A 16,041-nucleotide genomic window follows, 5' to 3' on the forward strand; every position below is an offset into this window, starting at 1 on the left:
AGGGGCCTGCCAGGAGCCAAGTAGCGGCAACAGCCACACCTTTAGCTCCCCAAGTCCTCAGCCACCCATGGGGCTGCCCGGCTGGAGAGACAGGGAGACACGGTCTGGGTGTCCCAGTGGGAGGGGTGGAAAGCCGGGCTGGAGCTCGACCTGCCGAACTTTGGGCCCCTTATCCATCCCCTGAACCCCCATTTGGAAAGTCCAAGCCCGGGGGGAGGGAGGCCCAGCCCAGGGCTGATGGTGCTTCACAGCAAGTGAGCTTCCTGGCTGCCACTGCAAAAAAGGACACTAGATGGTTTTGGAAGATTGCCCAAGAGGAAGTAGGCAGATGCTCTATGGAAATAAAAATTCCCCAGTGCTCATCCTTACAGGGATGGGTTTTCTAGAACCTTCTCCTGAGGGCTCTAAACGGCCGAGGGGCACAGGGGTTACAGATACAGGCTCGGGGTCTGGGTTCAAATCCCCTGGAACTGCCACTTACTGGATGTGCCACGTACCAGGCAAGGTAGGTAGTCTCTGCCAAACCTCTGGGGAACATAAAATGCCCTTCTGGCAAAGATGTCGTTGGATTCAAGACACAGAGAGGAGAGAGCTTGGCATGCAGTGGTGTTTGACTTGTGCAAGCTATTTTTAGGCATGCACTTTCTATGGTATTTTACAGGATCCATCCACTCGCCCGGCAGTGGGGAGTTGCAGAGGGGGAGCTCCTGGGCACGGCGGGAGCCGGTGAAAGCCCCTGACCGGGAAAGCCCAGGAGGGCTTCTTGGAGGAGGTGGCACTGAGGCAGGAACTAAAGGGAGTGAGCTTCAGGCCAAGGGCCTGCCCTAGCAAGGGGTGGGAGCCCAGGGGAAGGGGGTGGGGCCCCAGCGAGGCGGGCACACGTCAGGAAACTGGTATTTCTTCCCACGGCGGGCAGAGGGGGCCTGTGAAGGGTTTTTCCATCGGGGAGGGACCCGCTCGGATCTGCACACTGAGCTCTCGGCCGAGGAGGTGTCGCCAGGTGAGGGGTGGCCCAGAGTGTGTGTGTGGGGGTGGAGAGAGGGGGTCAGGTGTAGCAGGACCAAGTGAGGGTGCAGGGGCCCCCCGCCGTGGCTGGGGAGGTCTGGGGAGGGAGCTTGGGTTGGCCAAGGAGATCAAGAAGGGGCTGCCGGAGAGGTGGGGAGGCCTGGGAGAGACCGGGGTGCAGACCCAAAGGTGTTGGGTCCACGTGGCCCCAGTGGGGTCAGGGAAGACAAGGGGGGCACAGGCCAAGCTGGGGGTGCAGATGGCAAGGGCGTGGAGACAAGCCAGGCGCCCTGGCACCCAGATAATCACGAGGTGATGTTCTAAGTGCCCCTTGGGCAGGGAGGAGAGGGTGGGCCGTGTGCCTAGAGTTCAGCCGCCAGGAGAGGGTTTTTCCAGATGGGAATCTTGCGTGGTTGCCATGCACGCATGGCTGCAGTGGGATTTGAACCAGGGGCTCCGGGGCCCAGGCCCTTGACCACTCTACCCTCTCCCCCCCCGAGTGCAGGAGCTGGACTTGTTCCCCACGAGGTGCCAGGCCGGCCCTGCTGCCCCCGGATGCTTCCAGAAGGCAGTTACTTTAACAAGCAGGCGTCTTTGAAGCCCACACACTTGGCCCCGGTCCAGCCTCCATCCTCACTTCAAACGGGGTGCTGGGGTCGGGGAATGCCGCAAACAGGGGCGCCGGGGGTGTGGGCCAGGCTCTCCGGGAGGGGAGGCGGCCAGTTGTGGGGGTGCAGGGGCTCTCTGCCTGTGCGTGTACCCAGCCTGTACTTGTCTGCTTTCTCCCCGCCATGCCCGGGCACCCCCAGCCCCCTCACTGAGCCGGAGTCTCTGTTCCATCCCTTTAGCCTAGTCTGCAGGGCTCCCCCTGCTCCCCCCCGAGCAGGCCACCTCTCACAGCCCGCAGAACATGTTACCAGAAGGCAGTTCGGGGCTCAGCCTCGGGAAGAACTTGCATCTGTAAATGGACTCGCCATCTCTACAGGTAGTGAGCTCCCCGTCAGGGTGGGTATGCAAGCCAAACTTTCCAGGGCGAGAGGGAAGAACCAAACACTTGAGATTCTGCCATTCTAAAGTGAATCAAGACACTACAATGCTTAGGTTCCAAGTCGGTTGCATTTAACCAATTCACCAAGGGAATACTCAGTGCCAGGAACACAAAATATCCCGGATTGTATCAGATTTCCTGGCTCCCAGAGGGGTGGATGGGAAGGTGGTACTTCCCCCCGGACCCGCCTTTGGGATGTCGTGTCTCTACCCACTGGGGCCCTTGCCCATGGCCCACGAGACTTGGTTGGCACCTCCAAGGGCAGCGGGGCCTGGCGGAAGGCTGCAATGGGTGTCTCTTGCAGGAAGTGGTTTGCACGGCCTCATCGGTGTGGTGGGCAAGCCCCTTCCCCTCCCAGACTGTGGTTTCCTGCACCAAAAGCACCCCACTTTCTTCACTGGGTGCTTTGCTTTTCCAGGCCCGGAGGTGGGGCAGATCCGAACCTGCCGGAGCAGGTAGGAGCCTTGGAGGGCACTGGAGGGGAGCTGGGCCTGTGCCGAGCCTCCCCCACCTACCGGACAAGCCCTTGGGGCCCCCCTGTCTGGCCAGGGCCCCCACGGTGCCAGCCCCGGGGACGATTAGGAGAGGAAAGGCTTTGGGATGGCAGGATGGTGACCCCACGATGCCACTGGCCCAGGGACACTCCTCAAAACACCAGGACACCAGAGAGCCCAAGCCTGGCTGGCCCCCCACCCACACCCCCTTCTCTCCACGGCCCTGCCTGCTCAGCCCGGCCCCAGGGACAGGCACCCACCAGGATCTTAATGAGTGAGCCGAGGTTAATGGGTGACAAGCTTGGTGACATATTCACCACCTCCCGGGGCTCTCAAAGGCCAGAGACGTGGGCCTGACCTCTCAAGGTCTGAGCTGGGTCACCCCCTTTCCAGTTTTGACACCTCAGGGCTCAGGGGGGGCCTACCCAGGCCTCCACACCGCGTGGTTCTGGTACCTTCCAGCTGGTGTGGCTTCCCCACGCCAATCCCAGCTCTGGCGGATGCCTGGTCCTTTTGCCAGCCAAGCTGTCCCATCTTCAACCAGGCTGGGGACTCCCAGAGAGAAGAATCTGATGGGGGAATGAATGAATGAAGGAACGAATGAATGAACGAATGAGCCAGGGCTGGGCTAACGATGGCGAAACTGGCTGGTGACAGGCCATGTGTGTATCTGGTGATCTGGGGGGTCCCCACACCCCTTCCATGAGCAGACTGGGCATTTGGGGCTCCAGGAAGTGGCTTGGCTTTGGGGGCCCCTCCCCGACTCCCTTCCCACTCTGTCCTCCATTCTGTCCCCTTCCTGCCTCCACTGGTTGTTGTCCTCTATCAGCAACTTGCTCGTAACCCCAAGCAGTTGGATGACTAAAGGCCCCCCTGGGCCATGTTTTTCCTGGGGTCCTTGGAGTCACAGCCCCTAGACACCCCACCTGCAGCCCTGAGGGTGGGGAACAGGGGGCAGAGAAACTTCGACTCTTCTGGCTTGGTGGGGGTCCGGGATGCTTACACCCCTCCACTGACGGGGAGCTCACTACCTTCCCCCAGGAAACCTTGGTCTGGCCTTGTCTCTGCGTGAAGCCCTCGGAGCTGGGGTTCTCTCCTCCAGGGTTGGGCCCCACCCTGAGCTGAGAGAGGTCCTGAGCTGTCCTGGGTGCCGCTGTCTCAGGGGCGGGCCCAGCAGCCAGCACTTTTCCCAACCTGAAATGGATCCTGTGCCTTTAAAGCCACCCCCTCCCCCAGGCCCTGGAGGGGAAGGGGGTGGGGGAGGAGCAGCGGTCACAGCAGGGGACTCGCTCAGGCCTGGAGGGAGGGTGGCAGGACAGCCAACCCCGGGGGCCAGGTGAGCCGGGACACCCCAACCCCCACCCCCGACAGTGCTGTGTGACCCCAAAGCACAGCTCACCCTCTCTGAGCAGCTGAATGCTGCAGACGGGGTGAAGGAAGCCCAGGCCATGTGCTCGGCTGCGGTCTCGAGGGGTCCCTCTTCCTCTCCGAGCCTGGGTTGAGAAATCCAGGGTGAGCTGCATTTGGGGGTACAGGGCGGGGGGCTCACATCTGTCTGACCAGGTCTATACTGCAGACCTCTGGCCCTTGCCTGGCCGATGGGTTTGAAAGGGTCACCCTGCCTCAGGTGGAGGTGGGGGTGGGGAAGGGCTGGGGTGGAGCCACCGGGCTCCCAGGAAGTGGGACTCTTGGAGGGTGGGGGACAGCAGCTTGGAGAAACTGAGGCCTGGGGTGGGGAGAGGGCAGCACTAGAGCAGAGCGGAAGCTGCAGTGTGTTGGGGGGGGAGGCCTCTGGGTGCTGTTGTGGGTGGGCTGGGGGATGGGGCAGGGGGGATTGTGCAAGGGGCCATTGCCCAACCCCAGGGGGCACCCAGCTGCCTTGTGATCGCAACAGACACAGAAAGATATGGTGACAGCCTTCCGGCAGGGAGTGGCGAGGAAGGAGACATCTTTTTCTAACTCTCAACCCCATGCCACCCGGGTGGGCGACGAGAGGGACACTTGCCACTTCAGGTCTGGATGGCCGAGAAGTTTCCCATCCGGGGCTGTGTGCAGGGCTCGGGCAGCTGCTGAGAAGGGACCCCAAGGTGTGGGGCTGGCAGGGCCAGGGTGGGGGGGTTCCGGGCCCACCTGTGGTTCTGTGGGCCTCCAGGTGCAAGCTGCCTCTGGCTCGGCCTCGGTATCCCATCTGGGAAATGGGGTTGGGGCTGGGCTCTGCCTGTGCCCCACTTTTGCCCTGGCGGCTCTGACATTACGGTGACACCTGGGTGACACAGCCATCTGGCTGCGTTGGAGGATTAACAGACTTTCCGGGCTGGCAGCTCTGTCTCTTTCTCCTGCTCCTCTCTTTCCATGTCCAGGAAACCTGCTGTGTTCAGCCTTGGAGGTGTGGAGGGGTGTGTGTGTGGGGGGGGATTATGCTAATGGCAGAGGCAGCCATCTCTGGCTGGGTGACACTTGCACACTCCCAGTGATGGGGAGCTCACTACCTCACGTTGCCCGGGACAGGAGCTGTGAGGTCTAGGGGACACCCCCACCCCACCCCAGCCTCAAGGTGACATGGTTTCCCCCAGACCACCTCCTCCAGAGGCCCCACTCTGCACGAGAGGGTGGGGGGCTGATGGGGACAGACTGTGACAACCTCCCCTTACTCAGGGCCTCCTTCATTTGGCACAGCCTTTACTGAGGCAACTCTCTCGTCTCCCCCTGCTCTCCCTCTCTGCGATCCTGCAGTTGCTGCCAGGTTTCATCTACGCCCCAACATCCTCCGTCCCCCAACTTGCCCCAGCCCAGGGTTTTCCTCTCGGGGTCCTCTGTCCATTCCTTCTGCCTGCTGCCCCCCTGCCGCTGCTGATCCTTGCGTGTCCCGTGCCATCCCTGGCGGGGTGGAAACTGCTGAGCAGCCTGGGGCTGGGGACAGAGTCCTGTGTCCCTCCCCTGCAGACCCCCTCCCAGCCGACTGCCCCGGAAGGCAGGGCCAAGCCACCCCGATGTCCCTGACCAGCGTCCGGCCCTGGGGGACAGGCTGGTGGGGCTCTGGCCCCTGGCTGCCACCCTGTCTCTCCTCTTGATTACCTGCTCTGCAGCGGGAGGCAGGTCAGAAAAAGGGGCTCCCGTGTAGCACCCCCAGCCTGGGGCCACTGGGAGGGTGCCCAGAGTGGGGTTCGTCCCGACACCGAGCCAGCTTCAGGGTCCCCGGCCATCAGAGGACCCGGTTTGCAGGAGCCTGGGGAGTGGGGGAGGGCACTGTGACTCGGGGAGCCGCTGACCCGTGTCCTTGTCAGACGGAGGCCAAGGGTCCCCAGGCCCCAGTGCCCAGCTGCTCCTGGGACAGGTGGCCAGGCTGGGTCACCGCGGACGGGCTCTGGCCCCGCTCTGGGCTCCTTCCGGGCGATTCTTTGGGCCCCGGGTGGCAGCGGAAACCAGCTCGGGGACCCCACGTCTGGCTCTGGAGGCCCCAGACCCTCCGAGAGGGGCCGGGGGGCACCGGCCTGTGGGGCTGGCCCGTGGACACCCACCCTTTGGAAGCAAGCGGATCTGCAAGTGGGAACCCCCCACCCCACCCCACCCCGGCCGGGGCCCGCCCAGGGCCGTGTGAACTTTAGTCACCTGGGGACAGGCCGGGCCACTACGCGGCCCTGCGGTGACGTCAGCCCCCGCGTCCTCCCTGCCCAGGCTGGACGTCTCTTGGAGACAGCCCGCCGGACGCCCTCCCAGACGGCTCCGATCGCCCTGCAGGGAATGCCTCTTCTCCCCCGAGGGACTAGGTGAGCACACAAGCAACCCCCAGATCCCAGTCCCCAGTCGCAGCTCGGCGGGGGCCACAGGTGTGGCTCTGGGTCCCCCCCTCCAGCAGCTTCCGGGGCCGAGACTTTCCCAGGCAGGCAAAGCCGCCTGTCGGTCCCCAGGGCTGTCTTCTGGGTCCCCATGGGGTGGTCCCAAGGACAGCGGCCTGGGTAGGGGTCCGAGGCTGACCGCTCTCGGGCCTCGGTTTCCCCCCTGCCGCCGAGCTGGGCTTGGGAACTCAGTGGGGGGAGGGCAGGAAGCCGGGGGGCCCCCCAGCAGGGCGTCTTCCGCAAGGCTGGGGACATTTTTCTGCAGGAGGCTGGACCAGGCCTGCCGGCTGCAATGGCCAGGGAGGAGGGGACAGGGCCCAGGGTCACCGCAAACCCCCAACCCCTGCCCCCAAATAGACTGAGGCTCTCTGGCTGCCTCCTGCCCTCTTGGGGAGCCCACCAGGGCCCTTGGGCAGATGGAAGGATCTGGGGGGCTGCAGCTTGATCCTGGGGAGGTTGTGGGTCCGGAGAAGAGGGGAGAACCCCAAGGGGACCTGGGTGGATGGAGGGATGAGAGGGGTCCCCGCTCCGTTGCTGCCCACCCGCCTGGGATGGGAATTTTCTGGGTCCAGAATGGACGCCACATGTGGCCAGCCCAGCTGCTGTCTGCCAGGACAGGCTGTGTCCATAAGGAGCCCTTAATCCTGACCTGTGCCCACCCCAGAAACTTCCCCAGGGTGCAAACTGCCATGTGCCCAGTGGGCTGTGCTGGCCTGGGGGAGGGCGGAGGGCATGGACTGGCCATGGGAGCAGGGAGGGCAGGTCTGGCACTTTGGCAAGAGGCCTCGGGCCACCTCAAGGAGGACAGAGAGGACAACGGGAGCGGGAGGGAGAGCGGAGTTCAGAGAACCAGGCTGGTTTGCCTCCTGGGGTGGGGTGGGGGACTTGGGGTAAAGGCTTTACCCGCCGGGCCCCCTCTGCTCTGGGGCTCGGCTTCCACCTCTGCAGGGGAGGGCTGGAAGTTTCCAGACTTCCACTCTCAAGATGATAGTCAGATGCTATCACAGGGCTCCCGCTGCCGTCCTCCACCCCAGCCCCCTGTGGGTACCTCATGGGGTCAAAGTGGCTGCCAACACTTAGGAAGCCGCTGGTCCCCATGTTCATGACCCTCCTGCACTTCGATGCCAGCTTCTTTTCTATTCTCCAGAACATCGTGGGCACAGCTCTGATGATTTTAGTGGCCATTGGATTTAAAACCAAGCACCAGCACGTCACACCACGTAATCTTTACCACGTCCCCCGAGCTGGGGGCAGACAGCGAGTGACCTGCCCGAGGTCCCACAGCCCAGCCCCTGCCCCCTCGAACCCACCCCCCACCACCCAGCGCACATCCGAGCCTTTCTCCTGCTTTGTCACCTGCTTTGTCCCCTTCCTCCCGTCCTGCTCTGTTTTAAACCCTCTCTCGACCACGCCTGGACAGAAGGCGAGAATCCACACCATCCTGTGAGTGGCCGCTGCCCCCTTCTCCAACGCCGGTGCTCACCCAGAGGCAGAGAAACGAGCAGGAGGTGGGGAGAGCTGCAGGGGACCCCCTGGGGACGGGGTACAGGGCCTGCTTCACATGCCCCCACTCAGTTTTCAGGAGGACGAGGCAGCTGCTTGGAGAGAGAGTCCCTGGAAAAGATTCCGTGGCCACGGGGCCCAGCTACACCTTCCCATCTTTCGGGGCCACCTGCCCGGGTGACACTCGGGGCTCCCATCCACTGACAGAAGGTAAGTCCCGACCTGTGGCAGCTGATCTGCTTATTCCAGGGGGGACACGGCAGGTGCCCCCCTCAAGGGCAGGACGGAGGTGAGCACCCATGGGCAGGCCGCCCCGGGGGACCCCTGAGTCGTGCTGGGCTTCGGGCTGGGGTGAGGGGTCCCCTTAGCAAGAGAAGGCTCCAGCCGGGGGTTCCCAGGAAGGAGACCCCGCTGGAGATGGGGTCCTTACTGGAGCTGGAGCGCCCAGGGGTGAGCAGGGAGGATTTGGAAACATCGAGATGGGGGCCCCGGCAGCCTGAGCCGGAAGGAGCCAGGGGTCCCCGTTTCTGAGGCCTGGCATTTACGCTGTGCTCCACGTGAGCAGCACCATGAAGAGGCGGTACGTGGTGCTGGGCCTGCTGGCCGCCGTCCTCGTGGTGCTTGTCATCATCCTCTGCGTCTGGCTCACCTCACCCTCCTCGCACCCCAACCACGTGTACCCCAGAGCGGCCGTGGCCACCGACGCCAAGCACTGCTCAGAGATCGGCAGGTGAGTGGGGCCCCCGAGACTCAGTTTCCCCACCTGTAAATACGTGTGGAGGGGCGCGTCATTCCCGGGGACCCTCTCGGAGCCCCCGGTCAGGGGAGAAGAGACCTCAAAACCTGAGAACCCAGCCGTCAGCAGGGACCCCTTTCCTCAGCTCTTCGAGCGCCTGTCTTTTTGGAGACGCTCGGCAGTCTTTCTTAATTTTGGAGTCCCGTCTCGCTCCAGATACAAAAATCATTTCGACGTAAATGGAAAATAGGCCATGCATGAAAAAAATCACAGTTTGCCATTTTTCCCCCGTGGCAGCTGTCATGTGTGGCTGTTTGCTAGAAAAAGAGGGAAATATAAGGCCGTTGGTTTTAGAGTTACGTGTCTTTAATGTCTTAAATGGAAACAAGATGAAACACATATGCCTATGGCCTCCCCTTCCATCCTCCTTTCCGGCAAGGGGGACAGGGGGTGCGTAGGGGGCTGGCAGCCCACAGTGTCCCGCTCCCCGCTGTCCCCCACGTGCAGGGACGCTCTGAAGGACGGCGGCTCGGCGGTGGACGCCGCCATCGCGGCCCTGCTGTGTGTGGGGCTCATGAACGTACAGAGCATGGGCATCGGCGGTGGCTTGTTTCTCACCATCTACAACAGCACCATGAGTGAGTGCCTGTGGGGAAGGATGAGGGTGCAGCTCGGCCGGGCGGAGCCTGGGCCCAGGCAGGTGCGGGGTCCCGCGTGGCTCCCGCCTGCCCACCCGCCGTCTCCCCCACCCCCGACCACCAGGAAAAGCCGAGATCATCAACGCCCGCGAGGCAGCCCCCGGACGGGCCTCCGCCACCATGTTCAACAGCACGGTGCAGTCACAGGAAGGTGAGGGGTGCGTGGGGTTGGTTTGGGGTGCTGGGTGCAGAGCCGGGCCGTTGCTGGCGGGGAGCTCCGGAGAGCACCTCTTCCTTCCTTCCACCCTCCCATGACAAACAGTAGCCCCCAGCATCCTCCCTGCACTCTTGGGGCCCAGAGAGGTCGTGCAGATCGACTGGTGTCACACAGCTAAGGTCGAGCCCACTGTGTCTCGGATCATTCATTCATTGTTCATTTGTTCCTCTGTGGGGTGCCACCTTTTCTAACCGGGCCCGAAGGGGAAAGTAGGTGCCCAGAATCCTTGGGCAGCCGATGAGGGGTGTCAGCGGCTACTGGGGATGCTGCTCGATGGGAAACCACAGGATCGAGGGACAAGAAGGTGCAGGGGAGCTGGGGGCGGCTGGGACGGCTGACACCGAGCACCCTTTGAAGGATTTGCAGGTGGGTCGGGCAAGGTGACCCCAGGGCCTTTGCACCTGAAGGACAGGCCAGGCGGTGAGATACTGGAAGAGAGAAATGGAGTCCCCTGCTGCAGGGCTGGCTCGGCCTTGCATGACAGCCCGGGCTTGCTCTAGGGGCTGTGCTGACTCCGTTTCTTGCCTGCCAAGCCTGGGGGTGACCTCAGAGGTCCCATATCCCCCTCGGTCCCCCACCGGCCCCGTCTGGGGAAGCTGCCAGGGTTGCTGCCCACGGATCAAAGGCGTCCCCTCCGTGGCCGCCAACCGTGTCCCTCTCCGTCGCAGGGGGCCTGTCGGTGGCCGTCCCCGGCGAGATCCGCGGCTACGAGCTGGCACACCAGCGGCACGGCCGGCTGCCCTGGGCCCGGCTCTTCCAGCCCAGCATCCAGCTCGCCCGAGACGGCTTCCCCGTGGGCAAGGGCCTGGCCGCGGCCCTGAGTAGGAGCCAGGAGGCCATCGAGCGGTGGCCCGCGCTGTGGTACGTCAGCGGGCGTCAGCGGGCTGCCCCTGAGTGGGGACGGTGTGGTCCCCGAGGGCCCCGTGTGTAGGGGGACGGGCAGGGGAACATTCTCTGCTTCTAGAACTTGCACCAATGGGGGGGCAAGGCTCTGGGGCGGGGCAAACCCTTCCCGCCACATCGGGGGACCGTGTCCTGAGTCCCCGGCCGGCCCGCCTCACCCGAGCACCCTCTGCCCCAGCGAGGTGCTCTGCCGGAACGGGAAGGTGCTACAGGAAGGAGAGCGGGTGATCCTGCCCCGGCTGGCCGACACGTACGAGACGCTGGCCCGCGAGGGTGCCCAGGCCTTCTACAATGGCAGCCTCACCGCCCAGATCGTCAAGGACATCCGGGAGGCCGGTGAGCGGGTGACTCGGGGCGCAGCGGGCACCCTGGGGCAGAGAGAGGCCGAGGCTGCGCAGTCCAGGCGAGAAAGCACCCCCCAGTGGAGGCGCAGGCCGGAGCACTAGATCTCGGACTGAGAATCCCAGAGGACTTCCCGGAGGAGGCGGCACCCGAGCTGCCGACGAGACGGAACATGCAATGCCAATCCCGATGGTGGGACCAGTGGGGCCCCAGGGGATGCTGTGGGGGAAGAGGGTTGGAGGGGCTTTGAGTGGCAGGTTCTCGTGGCCCTGGTGGGCTGGGAATCCTGGAGGACTTCCTGGAGGAGGCGGCACCCAAGCTGCCGACAAGGCAGAGCACGCAATGCCAATCCCGGCGGCGGGACCGGCTTAGGCCCGTCACCAGGAGGGTCCCAGGGGATGCCGTGGGGAAAGAGCGTTGGAGGGGCTTTGGGTGACAGGTTCTCACGGCCCCAGCCTTTTTCACACCGTGTGTTATTTCTGTCAGCGTTTCCCGTGGAGGGCGATCCCACGGATGGAAAATTAGCCTGTAAATACCCTGTCTGCCAGGAGCCCCTTTCTCTAGTAGGATCCGGGGTCCCCAGTGGCCCACCCATTAGCCTCAGGAGGAGGGGGCTGGGAGCAGATATTTCCCGTTTAGAGACACCCCCGTGGCTGCACAGAGAGGAGCAGACAGACCTGGGGGGGCCGGTGCGGCAAGCAGGGGAGGGGGCTTGGAAGGAGGAGGGGAGCCCCTGGAGGTGCAACCCTGCCCCCGTGGCATAGCCACATACCCCCGAAAGTCGGGGACCCACCCGAACTGCCCACCCCACCGCAGGGGGCATCATCACAGCCGAGGACCTCAGCAGCTACCGCGCGGAGCTAATCGAGCAACCCCTGAACATCAGCCTCGGGGACGCGGTGCTCTACATGCCCAGCGCCCCGCTCAGCGGCCCCGTGCTGGCCCTGATCCTCAACATCCTCAAGGGTAAGTGGCCCCCCAAGCCTGGGCGCTTTCTCGGGCTGGACAATGAGGGCCAGGCCAGGTGCAGAACTTTCTGGGCCTTGCCTCTCTCCATCCGCACACCCCGAGCTCGCACGGGCCCCCCAAGGCAGCCGCTGTTGGTTGGTTAAGTCCTCCTCCAGGGGGCGAAGAAGCTGGGCAGAGTTGGGGTGTCCCTGGTTCCCCCCGATGTGTCAACCCGAGCCCTGCTCTGCCTGGGCAGGCTACAACTTCTCCGAGGAGAGCGTGGAGACCCCGGAGCAGAAGGGCTTGACGTACCACCGCATCGTGGAGGCCTTCCGGTTCGCCTACGCCAAGAGGACGCTGCTCGGGGACCCCAAGTTCGTCGATGTGACGGAGGTAAGGGGCAGGGGCTGTGCCCACCGCGGGCCCTGGGACCGCCCCAGCCTTGAGCTTGCTTTCCTAATCCGTTCCCACCACGGAGTTGGGAGGTGGGCCCCGCAGAGCTCACGGGGTGGCCAGGGCTGGGGGACACAGACGGGACCGTGGGTACTTGGCACCCCTCTAACTCTGCAGGGAAGGCTCTTGGGAGCCCAGGGGTCCCCGGAGCTCTGGGGAGGATGAGAAGGAGTTGGGGGGAGAGGATAAGTGACTGCTGTCCACCTGCTCCCTCGTGCCACCCCCCACCCTGGGGACCCTAGCCTGAGCCCCCTTTTGGTGCCCCAGCTCCACGCTGGGCCTCCCCCAGAACCCCCATTGTGCATTTCCCTCCTGACGGGGCATGGGGGGCAGAGCTGCCGACCACGGGTGCAGACTGTAGCCCCCTCGTTTCTCCCCACACCTCCTACCCCCATCGCCGCCAGCAAAGCGTCTTGGCGTCTTGTGTCCTGGAGATGATGGATCGAAGCTACCAGAAGGGAGGGAGGGTTCTCTGTCTGCAGAGCTCCCCTCGGCCGCTTGCCCCGTCATTTCCCCTTTTAAGGCGGCTCATTCCCAGGGGGCACCCCCTGCTCCCCTTTAGAGCTCACCTGCCCCCACCCCGTCCTCTCCATCCCTTCTAGAACCTTCTCCCAACAGCCTCCACTGTTCCCCGCTCCACCGGGCACCCTCCCCTCCCACGCCGCCATATCCCCATGGCCAGCCTCGGTTTCCCCTTCTCAGCAGCAGCTCACACAGCTCCTCAACCTCTTATTTTGCAAATTTTCACACCTACCAAAATGTTTTTGTTTTTTTTTTTTAAATGCCAACTCACAACCGTGTCCTCTTCACCCACACGTCACCAACTGTGGGCTTTTTTTTTTTTTTTTTGCCAACATCTCCCTCCCCTTCTCTTCACCCATCTCTTTTTCTCTCCATCCATCACCTTTCTGAATTCGTTTCATAAGAAGTACAGATCTCGCGCTGCAGGTTGGAAACGTGCAGAATTTTTTCGGCAGTGCCCCAGCCTCATTTCGTGGAGGCCACTGTGGGCTCCACATTCCGGAAAAAAACAACTTCGCAGCCCGTGAGAGCCCTTTCCAAGCCCTGAGCTGCAGCCCTGACTCCAGAATCTCGCTTCGAACAAGAGATTTTGGCACCAGAAACCTGCCACGGAGACGCACGCGCTGTCACGGCCCATGTGGAAATTTCCCGAGGGCCCCCTGTGTTTTTTAGATCCAAGATCCACCAAGCTTTGCACGTTGCAATGGTTTTTTCAAGTCCAAGGCTGTGGTCTTGCAGGACATCCCACTCACATCCTGGATTTGTCCTTTTTTTTGTTTTTACCTCCGAGTAGATTCGGGGTCAACATTTGCTCCATGCATAAGTCTGTAAATCCATGGGATCCTGCTGAAACCCACTGGAGACTTTTCCTCTGCTCGATCTCCAGGATCCCTCTCTGCTCTCTCCTCCAGGCTGGTTCTCTGGCTCCCTCTTCTCCACCTGCCTTGCCCCCTTGGGGATGTCACCCAGGCTTGTGATTTTTAAAAGCCACCCGAATCCCAATTGCCAACACCTTCCTGCTCACCTCCCAGCCCCAACCTCGCCCGCCAACTCAACTCATGGGGTTCAAACACCTGCCAGGGATGTGTTCCCCACAACTTCAGCCTCCTCTCCCTGTAGCCCCATTCGCTCTGTGCCCGTCACCCACAGGCTGCCTCTGGGCCTTTGCACTTACCGTTCAGGCCTCGTTCGAGATGCCGCCTCCTCCAGGAAGTCCTCCCTGGTGACTCCATCCCTCCCTGTCCCCCTTACCCTGTGAGGTCCATGAGGGCAGCGACTTGCATGTCTGTACCCTGCTGACTCCCCCGGCACTGAGCATGCAGCAGAGCTCCATAAATATTTGCCAGCATGAATTTTTCCACAGTTTGCAAGATTTGCAGGTGTGGATTCCCTGATTGAATGTGGTGAGAGTTTAGGGACTTGAGGGACAGACAGAAAGACATTCCAGGTTGCCAGAGAGTGACAAAGATGGGGGCTGGAGGGAGGCCGGTCATTCGGGCCGCTCAAGATGCCCCGGCCCCCCCTCCCCAGACTTTGGGGAGCCCCGGAAGGTTTAGAGTGCATAACCCTGTGTACACCCCCCTTCCCCATCCCCGGCCACACTCCCCACTCCTCGGGCCGGCTCTGGGGTCTCGGCAGGCGATCCGCAACATGAGCTCCGAGTTCTTTGCCGCCCGGCTCCGAGCCCGGATCTCCGACGACACCACGCACCCCGAGTCGTACTACGAGCCCAAGTACTACACGCCCGACGACGGGGGCACGGCCCACCTCTCGGTGGTCTCGGAGGATGGCAGTGCCGTGTCGGCCACGAGCACCATCAACCTCTAGTAGGGGACGCTCGGGGCGGTCAGTGATGGGGGCGGTGGGCAGAGGCTTCCGGAGGGCGGCGTGTGGTGGGAAACCAAGAGCCCGGCGCTCGTGGGGTGTTTTGGGTATTTTTTGAGGGGGTCGGGGGGTGGGGTTGGGGGGTCCCGGCCGTCTGACCCGGCTTTCCCAAGCTTCGGCTCCAAGATCCGCTCCAGGGTCAGCGGGATCTTGTTCAACGACGAGATGGACGACTTCAGCTCCCCCAACATCACCAACCAGTTTGGGGTGCCCCCCTCGCCGGCCAACTTCATCAAGCCAGGTGGGGGTGCCCCGTGGCGAGGTGGGGGGGCCTGGGCGGGCCGGGCCAGCTGACCCGCGCGTCTCTCGTCCCCTCCCCGCTGACCGCAGGGAAACAGCCGCTGTCGTCCATGTGCCCGAGCATCATCGTCGGCCGGGACGGCCAGGTGCACATGGTGGTGGGCGCCTCGGGGGGCACGCAGATCACCACGGCCACCGCGCTGGTAGGAGCACCCCCATGCTCCCCGACCGCACCCCCAGCCCCTGTCCCCGGGCCGGACTGACCCCAGTCCCCAACGCCCCTCCAGGCCATTATCCACAGCCTGTGGTTCGGCTACGACGTGAAGCGGGCCGTGGAGGAGCCGCGGCTGCACAACCAGCTCCTGCCCAACGCCACAAAGCTGGAGGAGAGCCTGGACAAGGTGGGAGTGCCGGGCGGGGAAACTGAGTCACGGCGGGGGAATCAGAGTGTGTGTGTGTGTGTGGGAGACGCAGCTCTCCCGAGCCATCCCCGATGGACATTTGGCCCCCCACGGCCCCCTGCCCGGCTGGGCCACCGGCTCCAATGACACCCAACGGCCCGGAACTTGACGGAAACGGCCCCGTCCCGGTCTGCAAAGCCCAGGGCCACACTGGTGGGGTGGGACCGGGGCTTGGGCCTCACTGAAGACCCTGTCCTTCCCCACAACTGCGCCCCCAGGCCGTGGTTGCAGCCCTGGAGAGCCGGCACCACCACACGGAGGTCACGTCCACCTACGCCGTGGTGCAGGCCATCGTGCGCACGGACAGCGGCTGGGCGGCCGCCTCGGACTCCAGGAAGGGAGGAGAACCTGCGGGCTACTGAGAGCTCGGTGTGGACAGGACTGGCCGGCGGACGGGAGCGTGAGGCCCGTTGGGGCCCGGAGCCGGACTTTGGGGTCGGGGGACACGCTTGGCCCCGGGAGCAGCCGATCAGCAATAAACGGGGGGCCGCAGTGCCAGGCCCGGGGCAGCCTCGCCAACTGGTCATCTCCCACCAGGGGCCTGGGTCCCCACGTCCTTGGGCATGAGATGTGGCCATCGGGCCGGCATGGAAGGGAAGTCTGGACCCCGAGCTCCTCATGCCAGTGGTGCTGGAAACGCGGGGGGCAGGGGGTGCAGGGCAGGCCCAGGCCCAGGGCCCCAGATGTGCCTTCCCGGGCTGGACAGGGCCACTTCCTCGAATCGGCCAGCAGGGGACACCTCAGCTCTGGC

General features: G+C 63.6%; 2 protein-coding genes and 1 long non-coding RNA gene across 14 annotated transcripts; 2 read left to right on the top strand and 1 right to left on the bottom strand.

Annotated features, from left to right (window-relative positions):
* The first annotated feature begins 547 nt into the window (after positions 1 to 547).
* On the top strand, positions 548 to 8,096 carry LOC119524876. 12 transcript variants are annotated; one of them, XM_037823548.1, is made up of 9 exons: positions 548 to 799; positions 917 to 1,000; positions 1,511 to 1,652; positions 1,854 to 1,990; positions 2,358 to 2,508; positions 6,223 to 6,314; positions 7,531 to 7,603; positions 7,804 to 7,826; positions 7,966 to 8,096. In XM_037823548.1, exons 1-7 carry the CDS (start codon positions 559 to 561, stop codon positions 7,575 to 7,577), a joined length of 894 nt encoding a protein of 297 aa, XP_037679476.1. In that variant the 5' UTR covers positions 548 to 558; the 3' UTR covers positions 7,578 to 7,603; positions 7,804 to 7,826; positions 7,966 to 8,096. The 12 variants fall into 12 exon arrangements, with proteins under 12 accessions (XP_037679476.1, XP_037679471.1, XP_037679482.1 ...); XM_037823543.1 differs by having other exon boundaries at positions 549 to 799; positions 7,804 to 7,891; positions 7,959 to 8,096; XM_037823554.1 differs by having other exon boundaries at positions 549 to 799; positions 1,511 to 1,623; positions 2,472 to 2,508.
* LOC119524877 lies at positions 2,082 to 6,106 on the bottom strand. The gene is made up of 4 exons (XR_005214888.1): positions 5,623 to 6,106; positions 3,947 to 4,040; positions 3,003 to 3,116; positions 2,082 to 2,496 (listed from the first exon to the last, which is right to left on the bottom strand). It is a non-coding gene; the product is annotated as an uncharacterized LOC119524877 (long non-coding RNA).
* LOC119524875 (glutathione hydrolase 1 proenzyme-like) lies at positions 7,966 to 15,791 on the top strand. Its single transcript, XM_037823541.1, has 13 exons — positions 7,966 to 8,096; positions 8,452 to 8,616; positions 9,130 to 9,260; positions 9,385 to 9,471; positions 10,206 to 10,398; positions 10,619 to 10,776; positions 11,599 to 11,748; positions 11,987 to 12,123; positions 14,344 to 14,531; positions 14,703 to 14,830; positions 14,920 to 15,032; positions 15,117 to 15,230; positions 15,509 to 15,791. Exons 2-13 carry the CDS (start codon positions 8,456 to 8,458, stop codon positions 15,650 to 15,652), a joined length of 1,704 nt encoding a protein of 567 aa, XP_037679469.1. The 5' UTR covers positions 7,966 to 8,096; positions 8,452 to 8,455; the 3' UTR covers positions 15,653 to 15,791.
* Positions 15,792 to 16,041: the final 250 nt, after the last annotated feature.

This window comes from Choloepus didactylus, assembly GCF_015220235.1.
Source record: "Choloepus didactylus isolate mChoDid1 chromosome 23 unlocalized genomic scaffold, mChoDid1.pri SUPER_23_unloc1, whole genome shotgun sequence".
NCBI classification, from domain to species: Eukaryota; Metazoa; Chordata; class Mammalia; order Pilosa; family Megalonychidae; genus Choloepus; species Choloepus didactylus.

Excerpts from the sequence above, each read along its gene's own strand:
- LOC119524876 (XM_037823548.1), top strand. The coding sequence starts at position 559 with ATGTCGTTGGATTCAAGACACAGAGAGGAGAGAGCTTGGCATGCAGTG. Across the intron at positions 1,653-1,853 it reads CCATCCTCACTTCAAACGGG|CCTAGTCTGCAGGGCTCCCC; the intron begins GTGCTGGGGTCG and ends CCATCCCTTTAG. Across the intron at positions 2,509-6,222 it reads ATCCGAACCTGCCGGAGCAG|GCTGGACGTCTCTTGGAGAC; the intron begins GTAGGAGCCTTG and ends CTCCCTGCCCAG.
- LOC119524875 (XM_037823541.1), top strand. The coding sequence starts at position 8,456 with ATGAAGAGGCGGTACGTGGTGCTGGGCCTGCTGGCCGCCGTCCTCGTG. Across the intron at positions 10,399-10,618 it reads GAGCGGTGGCCCGCGCTGTG|CGAGGTGCTCTGCCGGAACG; the intron begins GTACGTCAGCGG and ends CCTCTGCCCCAG. Across the intron at positions 11,749-11,986 it reads GATCCTCAACATCCTCAAGG|GCTACAACTTCTCCGAGGAG; the intron begins GTAAGTGGCCCC and ends CTGCCTGGGCAG.